Source organism: Dipodomys spectabilis, unplaced genomic scaffold, assembly GCF_019054845.1.
Source record: "Dipodomys spectabilis isolate Male_0828 unplaced genomic scaffold, ASM1905484v1 ptg000297l, whole genome shotgun sequence".
Taxonomy (NCBI): Eukaryota; Metazoa; Chordata; class Mammalia; order Rodentia; family Heteromyidae; genus Dipodomys; species Dipodomys spectabilis.
In genome coordinates, this window is record NW_024870974.1 from 8261682 (window position 1) to 8281471 (window position 19790).

Below are 19790 nucleotides of genomic sequence, written 5' to 3' on the forward strand. Positions count from 1 at the left end.
AGTTTGAGACCTGTTATGACAAGCTATAGAATTTAATGAAGTCATAAATATGAAATGCAAAAGCCTATAAACACAAAGCACTGGCATTTTACAAATAAATTTAATGCTCTAAGATGAGCAGGTAAGAAAATACAAAGGTATTAAGGGGGATTGAAAACTTTTAGTTAAAATTAATGTTGTCCCATGTGTTACTAGTATCTTAAATTAAGCAATCATCACTAGGGCACAAAACTAAAGGAAAGGAGAAGAAATGAGGCTTGCCACACCACCACAGCTACAGAACTGTTGCAACTGATAGCTGCAGTTTATTCTCCTATTTCTTTCTTCTATCAGAAATACACTGGGTACTCTTACTTTCTACAAATCATTTTTTGAAGAGCTACTTGACATAGAAAGGTCCACATATTTTCTTTTAAGAAATACAACTAAATGTCTAGGAGGTTTTCAAGGTGAATGATAAATACTGGACTCCAAAAAAAAGAAATCTAAGGAAAATCAGGATAAGTTTAATTGAATACACTCAAGCCCACAACAGTGGCTCACACCTATAATCCAAGCTACTTGGGAGGGGTGGGGGAGTGAAGATTGATTGAGAAGATTGTAATACTGAATCTAGCCAAGGCAAAAGGTTCACAATACCCTCCCCTAAACCAATAGCTCCACAAGTGGCACATCCTAGGCCTGTCATGTCAGCTCTGTGGGAAACATAAATAGGAGCACTGTGGTTCAGGGTGGCCCAGGCAAAACAGTGAGACTCTATTGGAAAAAATAAAAATAAAAAAAAGCAAAGGGGGCTGGGTATGTGGCTCAAGTTGAACAATGCCAGCCTAGCAAGCACAAGGCTCTGAGTTCAAACCATAGCACTCCGCCCACCCAAAGAAAACTCAATATTGACACATAGAAAGAATAAGTAGAAATAGAAGATACTTTCAATAAACCCATATCCGCATGTTCCTGCTTTCTTTATCTAGCACAGTGTGTTACACAAGGCGGTGAGAATGACAATGACATATGACAAAGAGAAATGGAGTCAATGCAAATGCAGTGGGCCAATCTAGCTTTTGAGAACACAGTGATTAAGTTCATATGAATTAGTTCTATTGTGGCAGCGAAGGAAAATGTATTTGGACAGACGGAAACTTTTAAAACTGTCCATACTCATTTTCATCCAGTAATGGTACTTCAATAAAACCTAATTGAAAAGACTCAAATATATATATATATATATATATATATATATATGTATGTATATATATACATATATTATATATATATATATATGTATGTATATATATATATTGCTTAATTTAAAAGCCTCAAAATTTTGCAATTTACTTATTGTGATAGGAGGGAAAGACAAAATGCATTCCCTGTAACTTTTTGTTGAGAATACGCGGTCCATGGGGCTGGGAAGGTGGCTCAGTGGTAGAGCGCTTGCCTTGCATGCCTGAGGCCCTGGGTTCGATTCCTCAGCACCACATAAGCAAAAGAAAAAAGCTGGAAGTGGCGCTGTGGCTCAGGTGGTAGAGCGCTAGCCTTGAGCTGAAGAGCTGAGGGACAGCGCCCAGGCCCAGAGTTCAGGCCCACTACCAGACCCCCCCCCCCAAAAAAAAAAAAAGAGAATACACGGTCCAAATTTCTCTTGGGTCTATGAAATAAGAGTTGTATCATACTGGTCCATGTTGAGTTCTTAGCCTAGCAAAGTCAGACCTAATAGCAAAGCAAAATTAATTTGGAAATCATAATCCTTAGAAATTCTAAACACATCACTGACAGGGCAACACTTACGGCTGTCGTAGCATATGTTTCCTAAGGCCCTGCCCGTTTGAAGCAGCACTTCCTGGTCTTTGCTATTTAGCAGCTGCACCAGTGGTGAAATCAATCCAGCGTCCACACAAGGAATTCGCATAAATTCTGAAAATAAGAGATATTAAAGTAAAAACCTAAGATTCACAACTTGTGTAATGCATCTCTCTTCATAACACAGTACTGACTGTTAAAATGTTTAAAGTGGCTTAATATTTGCGGAGTATACACATACACACACATATATATTTGTTATTGTTGTTTAAAAACACCCCATTTATAACCCTACTACATCATGATAAAGGTACACAAAAATGAGTAGGGTCATCTTTTTCTTCGTTTTTTCCCCCCTTCGGTTTTTTGTTTGTTTGTTTGTTTGTTTTTTGTCAGTCATGGGGCTTGAACTCTGGGCCTGGGCACTGTCCCTTAGCTCTTCAGCTCAAGGCTAGTGCTCTACCACTTGAGCCACAGCTCCACTTCTGGTTTTCTGGTGGTTAATTGTAGGTAAGAGTCTCATGGACTTTCCTGCCCAGACTGGCTTGAACCATGATCCTCAGATCTTAGCTTCTTTAGTAGCTACGATTACAGGTGTGAGCCACTGGCTCATTTTTTTCTTTACAGATAATCTCTTCTATAAACCGAAAGAATTTTTAATGAACTTTTATTACATCTAATTTATCACCAACCTCTTAAGCGTTACTGGATGTGCTTTAGAAGCAGTATGTAATGACCGCAATTTTCTTTATATGAGCCTGATAATTGAAGTAATACAGTTATAAAACAAGCCATCAAATTGCCTAGTCTTTTCTATGTTCTCTAAAAAGCAAAAATATGAATTTCAAAAGCTAGTCCAGGGGTTGGGAAGGTGGCTCAGTGGTAGAGAGCTTGAAGGCAAGAGGCCTTGGGTTCAATTCCTCAGCACCACATAAGCAGGAAAAAAAATATGGCGCTGTGGCTCAAGTGGTAGAGCGCTAGCTATAAGCTGAAGAGCTGAGGGACAGCGCCCAGGCCCAGAGTTCAGGCCCCACAACTGGACCCCAAAAAAAACAAAAGCAAAAACAAAAAAAACTAGTCCAGTGAGTCTTATAAATAACAAGGTTTTTTTAAAGTTAGTAAAACCTGATAGAATCACAAACTGCTTATCTTCATTCTTATTCTTTATTAAAATCTACTTTATGTTTCATATGTATTAAAGCACCAAAGGTTAAGCTCTCTGTATTTGAAACTAATTTTTCCCTTATCTTTATAATACACAGTTCTCTACTTAATAACTCCCAATAATATTCCCATAGTTGCTTAAAAGAAATACATGCTCTTTTCTTAAAAACAAAACAAAACAGTGCTTCATGATGGACCAGTGTTCTTCAATCACCAGTATTGGGGCTGCCACTTTGGACATCATAATCTATTAACAATATGTTCTGGTTAATACAGTTAGTCAACAAAGAGCTAATCCTCAATGTATAATCAGTCCTAGTAAAATAACCTTTTCAAGAAAGTCTATGCTTAACCCTTTTACCCCTTTCGTTTAAAAAAAAAAAATCACATAGCACTCTCGCCAGAGCTATCTATCATCTCTGAAACAACTCTTTCATCTTTCTATCACAGAGGTACTCCCAAGTGAAGGATGTCACACTACTGGAACTTTCACTAACTAAAACCTCTAAGATTAAGAGGACTTCCTACTATTTTAAAGCTGAATTTTAAAGTTTATTGTTGATAGCTTTAAATTCAGGAGTGTAAGTAATATCCTATCACTTGTTAACAAATTATGTCCCCAAATTCATGATCACCTTTATATGACACATCAATCATATGCAAGTACTTCAACCCAAATTACTCCAAGACAGATGCTTTTTATCCTGCTCACCAAACTAAGATTCCAACAGTTGAGATTATTTCATTGATCACTGTTAAAAAATTTAGGAATGGTATGACTTTCAGATTTACTTTATGGAACCTATTATATCATATTATTTCTTTATTTTGCAGCTGCTATTCTAGCAGTGAATATAGTCAACCAATGACTATTTTTCTTTGTTCCCATGTTCTGAATTCTAAAATATACAGTACCAATTCTTGATAGTGTGGGAAATTCTTAAAATAATGATATTTCCTATATAATTATAGGACAATTATGGTATAAGAAAACTGCTCTGATTTGTTTTTGCTTGCAAATATTAATCAAAGCTAGTAAAGTTCTCAAGTGTCAGTTAGTGTAAAGGCAAAACTGTCAGGCTTCGAATAAAGAATATGCCCCTAAAATTCTCTTTAAACTGAGGAGTAGTGGTAGCTGTTCTCAATGAATCTTAAAAACCATGCCTCAAAAAAAAAAAACAAACCATGCCTCAGCTAGATATATGTAAAAAAATATGTAGTGTGTATGTCTTTTTCTGAATAATGTACAGCCTTCAATGTAAGAGTTCAATTTTAAGGTTTTAGTTAATAGGAGTTGTTCTACCTCGATGGCAGTAAAACTTAACACGACCTGCATTCCTATCTAGCACTGCTTTTCACCATGATTTTAATACAAGATTCACTATTGCTTGCTGATAATATTCAACTACTTCTTTCAAAATCAAGTGTTAATTCCTAAGGGTTTTTTTGTACATTTTTTATTGCAAAAACACTGGACAGAGGGGTTACAGTTACATGAACAAGGTAATGAGTACATTTCCTATTGAGCATTGTTGCCTCCTCCTTTGTTTTTCCCCTACCATCCCTTACCCCCCTCTCTACAATTATCCCCGGCCCCCGCCAAAGATGTAAAGTTCGTTTTCAACATAGTGTCTTGTACAAATTCCTAAGTTTTTTGTTTTTACTGTCACAACCTACTAAAATTATACATTTATTTAAGTATAATCATACAATATGGGCTACACTTTAGACCACAAATAAAATTTTCTTTGTATAAAATGAGATTTGTATATTTTACATGTCTAGTTATCAAATACTTACAAACCAGATTTATGTATACTTGCCTTGCTTTCTTCTACCTTTATTAAACTATTCAAAGTTTATAATAAAAACAAAAACAACAAGCAGTAGACTTTAGAGTCTACCTTAATAAGTATTAACCTATATGCTGTGCTATTATTCAGAGGTTGACCTCTCTCTAATAGCCTCTCTAGATTATGTCTTAGCTTTGTATAGTTTTCTTTCCTTCTTTCTTTCTCTTTCTTTCTTTCTTTCTTTCTTTCTTTCTTTCTTTCTTTCTTTCTTTCTTTCTTTCTTTCTTTCTTTCTTTCTTTCTTTCTTTCTTTCTTTCTTTCTTTCTTTTTTGGGGGGGTCCGGTCGTGGGGCCTGAACTCTGGGCCTGGGCGCTGTCCCTCAGCTCTTCAACTCAAGGCTAGCACTCTACCACTTGAGCCACAGCGCCACTTCCGGCTTTTTTCTTTTTGCTTATGTGGTGCTGAGGAATTGAACCGAGGGCCTCATGCATGCAAGGCAAGCACTCTACCACTGAGCCACCTTCCCCGCCCCATAGTTTTCTTTTGAAATACAAAGAAAACATGAGGCATCAAAAGGAGAGACTTATATGCAGGTTATTAAGGCAATAGAAGACCATGCTTACAGACTGATGGATGCAGATTCCAACAATGAAGCATCAAATTATACTTTCAACTACCTGACAAATAAATAGTTCAGTTTTTTCTAGGGCTTCCATTTACTCAATGTTGCTTCTAGGTCACAAACTATTTCACACTAAAATAAATGCTTACATGGAACAGAAGGCAAAAAATAAAATAATGTAAAAAGACACAACAAGAAAGTTCCACATTTCTAGTGGTGCCCTCCCCAAATCCTGTCTTATTATTACAAAAATGTTTGATAAATAATTCTGCATTCCTATCTAAAGAATAGATAGAAAAAAAATAGTAGCATACTATCCATCCAAACTATGCTTCTCTAATGGTTTAGAGCAAGACTTGGTTCTCAAACTTTATACTAAGCAGAATCACTGTGTTTATGAAAACACATGGCTTGTAATAAGAATTTGAGTCAGGTGTCAGTGGCTCACATCTATAATCTTAGTTACAGAGGAAGATGAGACATGAATCATGGTTTGAAGCTAATCCAGGCAGAAAAATTCAAGAGGCTCTTATCTCCAACTAATGACTAAATAGCTGAACGTAGAGATCTGGCTTAAGTGGTAGAATGTTAGCCTTGAGTGAAAAATTCAAGTTTTTAATTCAACCCCAGTACCAGAGAGTAAGCACGTGCGCACCTGCACACACACACACACACACACACACACACACACACACACACACACACACACACAAGTAATATATACAACATACTAAAATAAAACATCTAAAAACAATATTTGATCAATCGAAGCCCACTAATGATTACATTGACTATGGTTTTGCCTTATGTTTACAAAACTACTTGAGATAAAATCATGTGCAATCATTCCTGCTAAAATTCTTCTAAAGAACCTCTTACCGGATATAAATAATACACAACAGGATCAACTAAGTCTTATATGAACGAAACTATAGCTGTCATCATGTTTTTTCCCCCAAAGTATTTTTACATGAAAATTTAAGAAGCAGAGGTTTTTTCACGAAAGTGAATGTGAAAAACACTCATTGCAACTGCATTGTTGATCTCAAGGACCATTGTCAGAATGACCTGGTAAAAGAAGTGAGTCTATCTGGGCACAGCACAAAGCAACATATATTCAAAAAGCTAATCTCTCTTGTGACAATGAAGATGAATGAACAACTTGGTGGCAAGCTCAAGACTCCTATGCCAAAACTAGTAAGTGATACAAGCAACCAAAACTAGCAGTGCTTTCCCGTAATCCCCAGAAAAGGAAGGGAAGAGCAAAAGGGAAAAGTATGTATGAATAAAATGACTATTGCCATAGTCATTTAAAACAATTATGTGGGGAAAAAAAAGTTAAAGAAAAGAGATATTGAAAAAAATGTCTAATCTATAAAATTAAAAAAAAAAAACATAATAAAACATACTGACAAGTAAGGTGTAAGACTGAAGATGTCCCCAGCAGAAAAGTTCTTGAGGAAAACCTCACCATTTTTGGCTACTTCTGCTATGATGTTAGCTACTTTGGCTGTGCAGGGAGACTGTGGGGTCAACAGACTTGCAAACAACTGAAGAATTCCACTTCCTTGCATCTTCTCACTTGTTTCCGTATCTGAAAGAAACAACACAGAGTTTCAATAAAAATCCTCAGCACTAACGCCGACAACTTCATCTGTGAGGAACTACAAAAATTCCTTATCCATAATAGGAATTAGCTTTAGTATGTTTATTCAAGAATGTATGCTTAGTAAAAATTACCTTCTGCTGCATAAACTGTTTTTATCTTGCACGCTAATCTGCAAAAAGCACTACAAAATTATCTTATCTATCATCAGACTATCAAGGAATTTTTTTTTCTGAATCTCTCACTGAAGACCAAACTCACTTGTATGTTAGTTTTATCCCTATTTCCTCAGAACAGGATTTTTTTCCCTATATATTTTTGAGTTAGAATTATAATACCATGTTATTTTATATTAGCATTATATCTAATGTGAGAACAACTTTTCAGATGACAATTATAATGAGCAAAAAAACTCACTTCATATCACTTTATAGCATGGTGAGGGACAGCTTGAGATTATAGAGTTCTGTTTTCCCTACAACTAATTCCAGTCACCATCAGGTAAGAAAGGAAGAGGCAAAGAGAAAATTCTATGGAATTTAAAACCCTATTAAGTTGATACAGAAATTCAACAGGTCCTTAACTTCTTCCCTTAAGTAGCCTTAAAAAAAAAAAATCAAGCTTCTTTATATATCTATTGGAAGAATGATTTACTACAATAAAATGTAATAGAAATAGGAATGATTATGGAACTAGAGAAGGAAACAAAATATTGCATAATTATAAATAATAAAAAGAAATATGTATTTGAAGATGGAGGGTAATAAAGCTCACTAAAACATTCAAGTTAAATTTGTTGTTATATGTTACACTTCTATATCCTATAGACTCTAATACATGCATATACATACTAGAGAATACTAAAAAATTCTTAAGTAACTGACAGTTGATATGATTAATAGGGTAGGAAAATCATCTTTACTATGATAACCTCAGAAACTTCACAAATGACACATTTGTTCATCTTAAATGTTAAGTACAGTGTTTTTAAAGTTTTCACTAATGGACTAGTAAGTTCTGAGATTTCATTTAGTGAATGAGGACTAGTAATTTCTTAAAAAGAGAAACAGCATTATTACCCCCACTGTCAACAAAAGAATAGAAAACGATTACTACTACCACTACCCACAAAAGAACAGGAAACAATCACAGTAGGTAAAACACTGTTGGTGAAATATTGGTTTGAATGATGTAGGCACAGACATATGTGAGTATATACATGTACAGTCATGTAGTATATACAATATTCCTGTTTTTGCTATACTGGGAACCAAAGGCAGCAGGGCTTCTTGAATGTAAGGCATGCATTCTATTCCTAAGCCACAACTCCAGTCCCTGTAAAATACTTCCCTAATCATGAGTTCTGATGATTTGTCTACCTTGGAATCTGAGTGTAAAAATCTTCACACTAGCCAGGCACCCGTGGCTCATGCTTGTAATCCTAGCTACTCAGGAGGCTGAGATCTGAAGATTGTGGTTGAAAGCCAGCCCAGGCAGGAAAGTCCCTGAGACTCTTATCTCCAATCATCCACCAGAAAACTGGAAGTGGCACTATGGCTCAAAGTGGTAGAGTACTAGCCTTGAGCTGAAGAGCTCAGGGACAGCACCCAGGCTGAGTTCAAGACCTACAACTGCCAAAACAAAAAACAAAAAAACACACCTCCTAACTCCTGTAATCTATGCTTTCATTTTGTATTTTAGACTAAAAGTGTAAGTGCTTAAGGTACTATACAAAAATTTGATACCTATTATCTATAATATTTTTTTAAAGCAAGAAGTCAAAAAGCACTGAACTCAATTTGCCATGTTTAAAATCCTTTCTTTTCTGACCACTGCTAACTGGAGAATGCTGGGTCAGCCTGCCCCAGGGGTCTAGCCCTACCATCTGCTGGTGCTGGGATGGCAGCAAGAATTTGGCACAAGGAATGAATCATGATTAGAGGAAGCCAAGGCATTTGTGTGTGTGGAGGCGAGCAGTTAACTGCAAATCACCCATGTATGCCTCATCCTAACTATAACTAAAAGAATGATTGAATATCAGGGCTTAATGTCAGGAGCAAGGGAAAAAAACAAAACAAGGCAAATTCTTGCATTCGGATGAGACTTTCCACAGATTACAATTCAAGGAATGTTGAGAAGAGCTTTATTACAATAAAAAAAAAATCTGAGAACCTTACCATGCCAGCATGTGAATTTCTATAAAGGTTTAGAATGCAAATATCTAGGAATTAGCTTCTTTTGTCATAAAAAACAATTAACAAAATACTGCTCTATCATGAAATCATCACAGTCCAATTAAATAATGGCTAAGTTTTAACCTCACTTCAAATATACGTTTGCACTGGCATTGTACTGCACCTCAAAATATACATTTACCTATAAAGTAATACATGTTACCAGGCAATCATGAGTATTTAAGTTAAGGCAATAACTTTTAAAAGATCATTAAAAATAGGTTAATTCTTGAAGATCCAAATGAATGGCTACTGGTAAAACAAAATAAAATAAAATAAATGAACAAAAAAACTATGATCAGGAGTCCTTTAAGAAAAGGTAGACTTTTCATTAGCTTAAGCCAGACTACTACGAACATTTTAGCTAGAAGCCTTTTAAATATTTGCGAGAACCAATTTAACATCTTTCTCCCTTTCCAATTTAAGTACAGTCATAAAAGTATCTTGAGTATGCATACACATCATAGGCAGCTAGACTCTTTGAATTTTAAAAGGACCTACATAGGAAGGTCAATCACTAATGTAGTACTCATATAAGTTGCTATAGGAATAGCCCTTTGAGTGCTGCAGGAAGTCATTCTGCTCCTAGAACCTCATGTCCACACCCTACTTGAACACTTGCTGACAAGAAGGCTCCTTAACTATGATACTTTCAAAACTGGGCAATGAATATAGAGCAACTTGAAGAGTAAATGGAAGGCAGGCTACAGTGCTGTATGGGAGATGTTAAGTATGGAGAAAATAAGGTACAATGCACACAACACCTTAAGGCCAATAACTTGGATAGGAATGGGAAGGAACCCACAATTTAAAATTATGGTTTGAAAGAAACCTAAGGTCTCTAACAACATTGTCAGGTAAATATATGGCTCAAAGGATTCTAGGTATACTGGTCTCAGGGATTGTATCTTTCTCAAAGGGATAATTCAAATTCTGGATCATTAGACAATGATCCAGAGCCAAAAACTCATTGATTACCATGCAAACATGTTCCACATTTTTTTCTTTTATCTACCATAACACATTTGTACTTGGAGATAGCATAAGTACTTCCGAATTTACCTTCTTTCCTTTCCATTAATTCTGTCTCAGTGAATGGTAAAAACAACCCATCTAAAAGTCAGGAGCTACAGAAATGGAGGGACAAAGGGTGGACAAATGCAGCACTATGTTGAAAATGGACTACACAACTTGTGGGTGGGATGGGAAGGAAAAACTGGGAGAGAGTGAGAGAAGGAATGACACTGTCCAAAAAGAAATGCACTCATTACCTGATCTACGTAACTATAACCCCTCTGTGTATCACCCTTCATAGTAAACTATTTTTTAAAAAGTCAGATGTCCTAAACTATAAAAACTTTGTGTCTTTTAGTAAATGAATTTCTTCCACTAACATTTAATCTGACCCTAGGCTACTGATCCATCTCATTGAGATCTTTTGCACCCTTCTATTTGTTTACTATCTATCTACCTATTTATTTCCTCCCTTCTGCTTTGCATCCATCTATAGTCCTAAACTTCAGTTTCTGATTAAATGCAATGCCTTCAAGAGACTCCTTAACCCATTTGTCTTCCCTCCTATCTGTCACTGCCAGTGAAACAGAGTAAAGTTGTGGCAATGCAAAAATGGACACTTCCCTAAATCTTTAAATAGCCCTCTATAGCTTTTAATTAAACATTCCAGGACATCCACATTTTCTGTCTCCTGATACTCCTCCACAGACATCCTATTCTCTCGCCACACTAAATTACTTACAGTAACCTAAATTAATCATTTCATTACTTTTTACAGAAAACCATCTTCCTTTTCTAAAATGCCACGTATACCCTATCATTTTATCTTTCTCACATATAATGTTCTCATTTAATGGTACCTGAATGAAAACCATTCATTAAGCCATTCAAACTTTTTAATAATATCTGACTACCGCAACAATTTTGGATCATAACCTCATATTGAGGCATTTTCTTAAAGGTTCAAAGCATGTTCAAACATAGTATTGCTTTGTTTCTAGGACATACATAAAATAGGTATGATAGGTCATATTCTTCATGTTAAAAGAAAATAGAAGATTGTATTAAAAAGGAACAAGAAACTACAGATTTCTAGTCCAGTGTTTTGTTCTTCTGCAGCTGTCACTTAGAAGATAATATTGTGACCGGATTTGTCAAAGTATTACATGAAAGACACTCTTGTTTAACACATTTTACAGGAAGAAGAACTAAGGAAGATAACTAAGAAAAGAGTGTATACTCTAGCTCTTCCAAAAATACTATATATATTTAAAGAAGAGTAAATACAATGAAGTGAGCTTAAAGCCAACTTAAAATACAGAAGAGGAATAGGCTGAGTACAAGTAGAAGCCTGCCCAATAAGAAATTAATATTTCTAAGAGAAGATAGCATATGAAGGGTAAGGGTGTGTACGTAAATAAAATGGCATTTCTTTCATGATGAGAACCTTTGCCCTCCCTCATAAGGATCTTAAACACACAAATGGAGCAGAGACACAAAGAAAAGGATGTATGTAGTCATGAAATGATAGAGAAGAGAACAAAAACCCATTTAGGTAGTGACTCACCATCAAAGGTCTTACTGAGAAATTAAGTTGTGAGACTCATTTTGTAAAATTACAATAAATGATTCTGATAGTCTCGCAGTCATTTCAACTCCTGGGATAATGCAAGCTGTGGGAGTGGAAGAAGTTGTGTTTGGAAATCACTGCTAGAAAATGCAGAGAGACATGCTAGAGTTTAACTCTTTCCTTTAAAATTACCACTAAATAAATTTATTAGGCAACTGCTAAAAAGAAAAAAAAATTGAATGTTAAAAAATGAGATATTTACTGAGAAAGGAAACATCATGAAGAACTCTGTTAGTAACTGTGGCAAAAGCAGGATATTTTAACTAGAATTGTTCAAGTAGAAGGTGAAAGTAACTACGGAAGATATGACTCTACAAGAAATGTGGATTTCTTTATTTCTGTCCAAGAGAATGAGACCAGAATAAAACACAGTGCAGGAGCATTTCCAGTTAAGATCCATTTCCCCTCTATTGTCAAATACCCTAGGGGAAAATAACAAGTAAACATAGCTAAAGAGATTTTATATCTGCAAGATTCTTTTTCATTTTTCCCTAGCGGTGCTTGGGATTGAACTCAAAAGCCTGTAACATTTGAGCCATACCCCTAGTCTTTTTTTTTTTTTCTCTTTTAGCTTGTGTTTTAAATGTAGTTTCTTGATATTTACCTTGTCCAGCCTTGGACTAGTACCCTCCTGCCTGCTTGGGCCTTCCAAGTAGCTGAGATTACTGGTATATGCCACCACACCCAGTTCCTTCAGATTTTTGAGGTAGTTAAAATGTTCCTTTATACCTGAAGTAGACTGTAATATCAACTGTCTATAGCGCTAGCCTCAAAAAACCATGTCCTTTCTTCATGGTTATATTCCAAACTGTCTTTCAGATTGTCCCCAGTTTATACTGATTTTTATGGTCTTAGCATGGTATAAAAATCCTTTCATAGTTTGATCCCTTCCCAGTTTTCATCTTTCTACTATTCCCTCTATCAATTCCTTTTGTTAGTTATACCAAGCTCTTCAGTTTCTCATTCTACAAGGTTTTTATCCACCACATGATTTTCCACATACTGCTTGCTTCCTTTGCTTGGGATTTTCATTCACCCACAATGCTAATGCTCCCACATTTATATGGCTAAGGTACACTGAATTATCAAAACTCTTTGTCTTGGCTTCCTTTTGTCTTGCCTTACCCACCTCCAAATACAATATTGTCATTGTTTCCCAGTTGTCAGAACATACTGGTTACTCAAAAGACTTGGGAGTAGATGAGATCATCCAAGGAAATTGTATTTTTCTTGAGTCCCCTTTATGCAAGAAATAAATAAAAAAGAGGGCACAAATCATAGGCCGCCCACTAGTTGTTGAATAAGAGATGTTAAGAAATTATCACCATTTGATGTGTTTGATACTTCCTTGGAGGTTTATGGGTAAGACTTAGCAGGAAGCAACAACAGTTGCATAAATATGATGGAAATGTTCTCAGATAAGGTAACACTGAGATAGGACCAGGGTTGGGGATTGAACCCAGGGCCTCCAAGCACTCACTCAACATATAAACTATATCTCAGCCTTTTTGTTGCTAGCTTGTTCATTAGATAAGATCTCATGCTTCTGTCCAGGAAATCCTCAGGCTGTGATCCTCCTATCTCTTCCTCCAAGTAGTGTATATTACACATATTACAGATGTGTTGATTGGACAGAGAAAAGCCTAGGAGATAGTAAAGCACCCTTCTGGGTGTGTCTGTGAGGGCATCCCCAGAGAAAAGTGAAGAAGAAAACCCAACTCAAACGCTGATGGCATTATCCCATAAGCTGAGCACCTAGATATAATAAAAGGAGAAAAAGAAGAAAGCACCTGCTGTAAGAGGTCTAAATGTGTAGTTAATAAGACTTTTCTTTAAAAATAAAGAGCCACAAAGGGACCCCTACTGCATTGTTGGTGGGAGTGTAAACTTGTTCAACCACTTTGGAAAGTAGTATGGAGGTTCCTCAAAAGACTCCACATAGAGCTCCCCTATGACCCAGCAATCCCACTTTTAGGCATTTACCCAAACGATCACAAACAAGGCTATCCTAAAGCTACCAGCACAACTATGTTTATTGCAGCATTATTTACCATAGCTAAGACATGGAACCAACCCAGATGCCCCTCAGTAGATGATTGGATCAAGAAAATGTGGTATATATACACAATGGAATTCTATGCCTCCATCAGAAAGAATGACACCACCCCATTTTTAGGAAATGGAAAGACTTGGAAAAAATCATATTAAGTGAAGTAAGCCAGACTCAAAGAAAATAGGTCCCATGGTTTCCCTTATCTGCAATAACTAGTATATGTCTAGGACAAGCAGAAGAGGTCAAAAGCTATGTATAACCTGATGCTAAGCTAAATGAACCCCAAGATAGGGACATAAGAGGTTTTATCTTTCTTGCTGTTGTTTTTAATGTACTTATAATGTACTATGTGATTTCTTTTGTTTCTTTTGTATGTCCTTCCCCCAAGGGATAACCCCTGTGGTCACTGTATTTGATTCCGGTGCCCTGAAGCTTGTACATACATTTTTCTAATGTGGGGAGGGGAAGGGAAATAACAAAATGCTGAAATAAGGATGCAAGATGGCCCATTGTAACTATGGGATGTGCAAGACAGTATGTTGAAAACAAACTTTACAACTCTTTTGGGGGGGGAGGTGGAGGGGAGGGAGGAGTTGGGGAGGTGGGGAGGAAAGGGATGGTAGGGGAAAGGGAAATATAAAGGAAGGTGTAACAATGCTCCATAGGAAATGGACTCATCACCTTGCTCATGTAACTGTAACCCCTCTGTACAGTATCTTTACAATAAAAATATACATTAAAAAAATAGAGAGCCACTTGAGGAGTTGTTTCCCCAGATTTACCATGCTCAATCATGACTGACTACTACTGGACCTGGCATCATCTGTGATAGCTTCACAGTCAAGCAAAATGCAAGAGTATCAGGACCATGGAGGTAAACACATTCCTTTCAAAGGAAGGCCAGGTGCTGTGTAGCAGGTTTAGGTTCCTTGAAGGAAGCTTTTGAGAGAGTGATACATGAAGTTCTGAGAGTAAAGCTCACAACTTTCTGGGTCTCTATTATGCTGAACCATGAACTGTCAAAGAAATTCATAGGCATAAATGGAGCTGGCCCAGGAGAAAGGGCAGCATATCTCCCACATGTTGGACAATGGAGTTACAGAACTGAATGCTTGCCTTGCTGAATTCTAGCCTTGCCTAGTGCCAGCCTTCTTTTCTGTGCTAAATGTCTTCTCTGTTTCACTGTAAGCTACAAGAATGTAACTTGTTTATTTTTCAATTTTTCAATGTTACAGAGGCTCAGAGTTAAGATTTTGGCTTGAATCTCACAGGGGAACGAATTTGGAGTTTGAGCAATACTGCAATTGTCAACCCTTTGGAGCCACTTGGAGATGGACAAAATGCATTTTGCATCATGAGATGAGGGTCAGGGGTGGGACTGTTACTGTATAAGGTATGTTTGGGAGTCAAGTTAACAAGTAAAACTGTGATGATTAATCTCTGTTGCCAATTTCATTGGCATATAAAAAAGCATCTGGATTAGTAAAATAGACCTTTGAGTGTGTAAGGATGTTTTCATAGAGGATAAACTAAGGAGGGTAGACTTGTCCTAAATATGAGTGGTTCCATCCCATTGGCTGAGGGCCTAGATAAAACAATAAGGGAAAGACAGAACCAAGTAGAACAGACACTCTTTCTCTGTTCCCTATACCATGACGTAAGCAGGCTATACCTGGCAGGCCTGACGCTATCTATGATGCTCTGCCTCACCATGGGCCCCAAATCAATAAAGCCAAAAAACTGAACCTAAGCCAAACTATATCTTTCCTTTCTGAACTTGCTATCAGGTATTTTGTCAATGATGCCATCTGACTATCACACCAACTAAAGCTAAAGACTTTAAATATTCAACAGCAATATTCTGTACAACCAGTGATTTTTTTTTTCTTTTCCAACAGCTAAAAATGCTACCAGTACTGAGAACTTGTAAAAGGGAGATGATTTGTATCACCTAAGCCAGCTTTAAAGAAAAAGACAAAAAGTATACCTATGCAATAGCTATTACCAGTAAGACTCAGAGGAAATATCAGTTCCTCTCAAGACGCTTACAACTTTGAGTTGAATCTAGCTCTGTTCCTACAGTACTTTGTAATTACCTCTATTACTAATGAGTTATTAATTACTTGTCTATCTAGACAGTTGAGCCCTCTAAGGCCATTACCAACTAATACATGGTAGTGCCCAATTAATGCTAGGTGAACAGAATTCTGTCCCTCACAATTTATAACTGAACATCTGATTAGGTATCCACATTCATTAGTATATAATGATTATATATTAACCTCAGCTTGAAACTGCTACAGGAATAACAAAGAAGCAAATAAGACATTTATTGATGTTTTAACACTTGTAATCCCTTCTAACAGAAAAGAGATAGAACTTATAAGAGACTGCCTTATAATTTTAGAAATTCTCTGATAAAGAATTATGAAGTCAAGAATAGAAGTGTTATAAAATTACCAATCATTAGCTCATGCAGGGACTAAACTTTTCACTTTGCATTAAGTTAATGAAGTCTTAGGTTAGATTTTTCAAAAGCAAACATATGCAAAAATGTTCTTAAATCCGCCAGAAATCACTGCAAAAAAAATAACCTTGCCTTTGTACTCTCCCTCCCACATAAACACATCAGAAAGAAAAGATGATCAATCCATTACTAAGTTATTATGAGCTAAATGAAAACAGTTTGCTCCTTTAGTGAAATGAAAAGGTCTAGCACTCATCTACAAGAGGAAAAAAATTACAAAATAAATTCACCTAACAGAACGTTATGTGCCCAAAACTAGACTTTGAATCCATATGCTCTTATTTCTAAAACATTTCTCTGCCTTTTAGAGCCTCAAGTTGGCACTGCAATAAGCATTAAGAAGTAGGTCATGAGACATCACAGTAAAATCAATTATAGATTCTTGTGTGTAATATCATTCTAATGACCCTAGGCAGTTATCACAACACATAGCTTTTATCCTAAACAATATTTTGTTATTTCACAACAAGTGTGCATTCCGCTTGTCATGGTAAACTTTGTGTCAGTACCTAGGTATTTAGTCAAGCATTCTGGACATTTCTGTGATGATGGTTTTGGATATAATGAACAGTTAAAATCAATAGGTTTTTGAGTAAAGCAGATTTTCCCTCCATAATATGGGTAGGCCTCATCCGATCAGCTGAAGACCTATAGAGCACGAAACATTAGCACTGCCTAAAATTCTGTTAGCACTTTCCAGATTTGAACTACAATCTAAGCTCTTCCTTAGATCTCTAGGAATTTGGCATTACAAGCCCCCATAAAATAATACAGTAAAATGCATATTACTGTGTAGAATCTGATGCAAATTTGATTTCCTTTCTTTTTCAAGTAACTTGATCTTTTAGCACAGAGATCCAAAAGATTTTTTTCTGTGAATTATTTTTATCTTTAAAGTCTGAAAATGTTACTGTACTGAATTTCAACTTAAGCATTCCAGGGCAATTTTCACCAGTACCTGGTAGGCCCTTTCTATATCTGTATCGCTCTCTCTCTTTCTCTCTAAACATATACATGTTAGTCTTCCTTTACTTCTACAAAGTAAAGCTTTAGATATTACTTCTATTTGTTTTTCTGTCCACTTAAGAACTCCAATTGCATGTATGTTGGATCTTTTTTTAATATGTTTGATCTTAATGATCTTTTTAAGTTTTCACCCATCTGTTTTTAATCTTTTCCTCCCCTTATTTTAAATCACCTCTATTCTTTTGGCAACTTGTAATTTAACATTTGTTTCTAAAGGGATTCTGTAGTGTTCTTCAATTTCTTCTGGTTAATTCTAACTTCAAATCTTCCACATAGATTATAAATTTCTGACTTGAAACTTTTTACTTTTCATATCTGCACAGGTTTAAAGATACTTTAACTAGATTATGGGGTTCTGTTATTGCTCACTGCTTCACAATAGTTTTTGCTTAGGAGAAAAAAAATTAAGAGCTGGTATTTTTTTCTTCCTTGAAACCTTTTTATGTGTCTCTCCTGAAATTCACTATTTAACATATATATTTAGTTTCCTTACCTAGTAACAATAAACAGATGAATACCAAGGCTTTTAGTTCAAAAGCCTGAGCTTCTGCAGAGACCTAAGGAGGTATTTGGTGTGTCCTTTGACTTCACAGGATTCTTATTTCTACACAAGATCTAACCTCCTTCCTTACAACTCTTACTTTTCGTCACCAAGCATACCACTGTAATAATTCAGTCATTCCTAAATGGCATTCTCCTCTCCTGTCTCCTCACCCTTTGAAGATGGCAGTCATGCTCTGTTTCCAACTTCTGTGCCCATCCAATATACTCTCCTCAGCACAAAGCCCCTCCATCCAAGTTAAGGACTATAGGTGAAAACCAACAGGTCTGGTTTCCTATGTACTTTTAAGTAACCAATACTCCAGTCTATGACTAGATCACAGAACTTTGCTATCAGGAAAGTTGGTACCCAAGAAACTCTAACCAGGGTAAGAGTTTTCCCTTCAAAATGCAATTTTAATTGTGTGGTGTCACCCAGAACTCTCAAAGCTGAGTAGACTAGATTTGGATATTAACTTCCCCCTCTAATATAGCATAGATTCTTGTTAGCTGGCTTTATTTGGTAATCCTTACTCTGGAAGGAGTTTTGGAGAACGTGCAGAAAGATTCAGATTTAGGTGGACATCATAAGGTAATTGAGGAATCTGAAGTTTTAGTCAAGACCTTTTAAGACGACTGCTTTAGTTCAGAAGAGGATTACATATATTCATCAAGTGCTACATTTATTCTGTAAAAACTGCATCCATGGTATCATTAGCTGATGCTAATTGCTGATGCTAATTGCTGATGCTAATGATACCAAAGAATCAGCTAATGATACTTTATGAACAACGGACACAGTAGCTAAAAAGCATGATACAAAATAAATGTAAAGAAGGTAAAAGAATAAATTCAGCTTGCAAATGAAGCAACTCTGGTGCCACGTCTGACAATAAGATCAAAGGGTAAAGTCTAATCTACATAAGGCTAAGAAAAAACAAAATATAATACTATTTTGCCTGAACACCAACAATACTCCACATTCAATTATCATAGATTCAATAGGTTACAAAAATACAGCTGGTAAGTTTCAAAGTCTCTTCCTGAGGTAGTAACTTTGCTAATGAAAGTAAGTCTGTTCAGAAATATTAAAGGCATAAAGCAAATTAAAAAGCATTTAGAGAAGATACATGAGGTAATCTACATAAACAGCTGTGTATGCTTAGGTGGTAGTCTACAGGGAAGCCAACAGAACAAATGCATGCTTTAAATGGTGAAAACAGTATAAAGGCTAGGAAATAAAGAATTTATCATGTGTATTGCTACTATGATATAAGCAAAAGAAAAGTCAATTTATATTGTCTTAGAAAGTTATCCTAAAAAAATAAAGGCCCTACATTCGATTCCTCAGCACCATCTAAGCAGAAAAAGCTGGAAGTGACGCTATGGCTCAAGTGGTAGAGCGCTAGCCTTGAGCTGAAGAGCTGAGGGAGAGCGCCCAGGCCTAGAGTTCAGGCCCCACGACCGGCCAAAAAAATAAAAATTAAAAAAATAAACAATTGCATGATTCATAGAAATAAGGGACTGCCATCAACAAGTTTAAAGTTAGATACTAAAGAAATTTTTTTTGTTGTCTTAGTATGTTCTTCCTCATATTGTCACTGTACTTGATTTTGGTACCCTGCATCTTGTATATACATTTGTCTAATTTGGGGAGGGGAAGGGGAATAACAAAATGCTGAAACAAGGACACAAGATGACCCATTGCAACAATGATACCCACAAGACACTGTACTGGAAATGGGGGAACGGGGGAGGGAGAAGGGAAGGAGGTGGGGAAG

At 36.2% G+C, this 19790-nt stretch overlaps 1 protein-coding gene across 4 annotated transcripts in view; it reads right to left on the bottom strand.

Moving 5' to 3' along the window:
- The window catches only part of Rap1gds1 (Rap1 GTPase-GDP dissociation stimulator 1), a 96740-nt gene that overhangs the window by 51221 nt on the left and 25729 nt on the right, over positions 1–19790 (bottom strand). For all 4 annotated transcript variants that reach the window (XM_042701584.1, XM_042701582.1, XM_042701583.1 and 1 more), the window contains exons 3-4: positions 6851–6973; positions 1789–1914 (exon numbers count right to left, since the gene is read on the bottom strand). In XM_042701584.1, coding sequence (XP_042557518.1) covers positions 1789–1914; positions 6851–6973 — 249 coding nt within the window. The remainder of the gene's footprint in view (positions 1–1788; positions 1915–6850; positions 6974–19790) is intronic.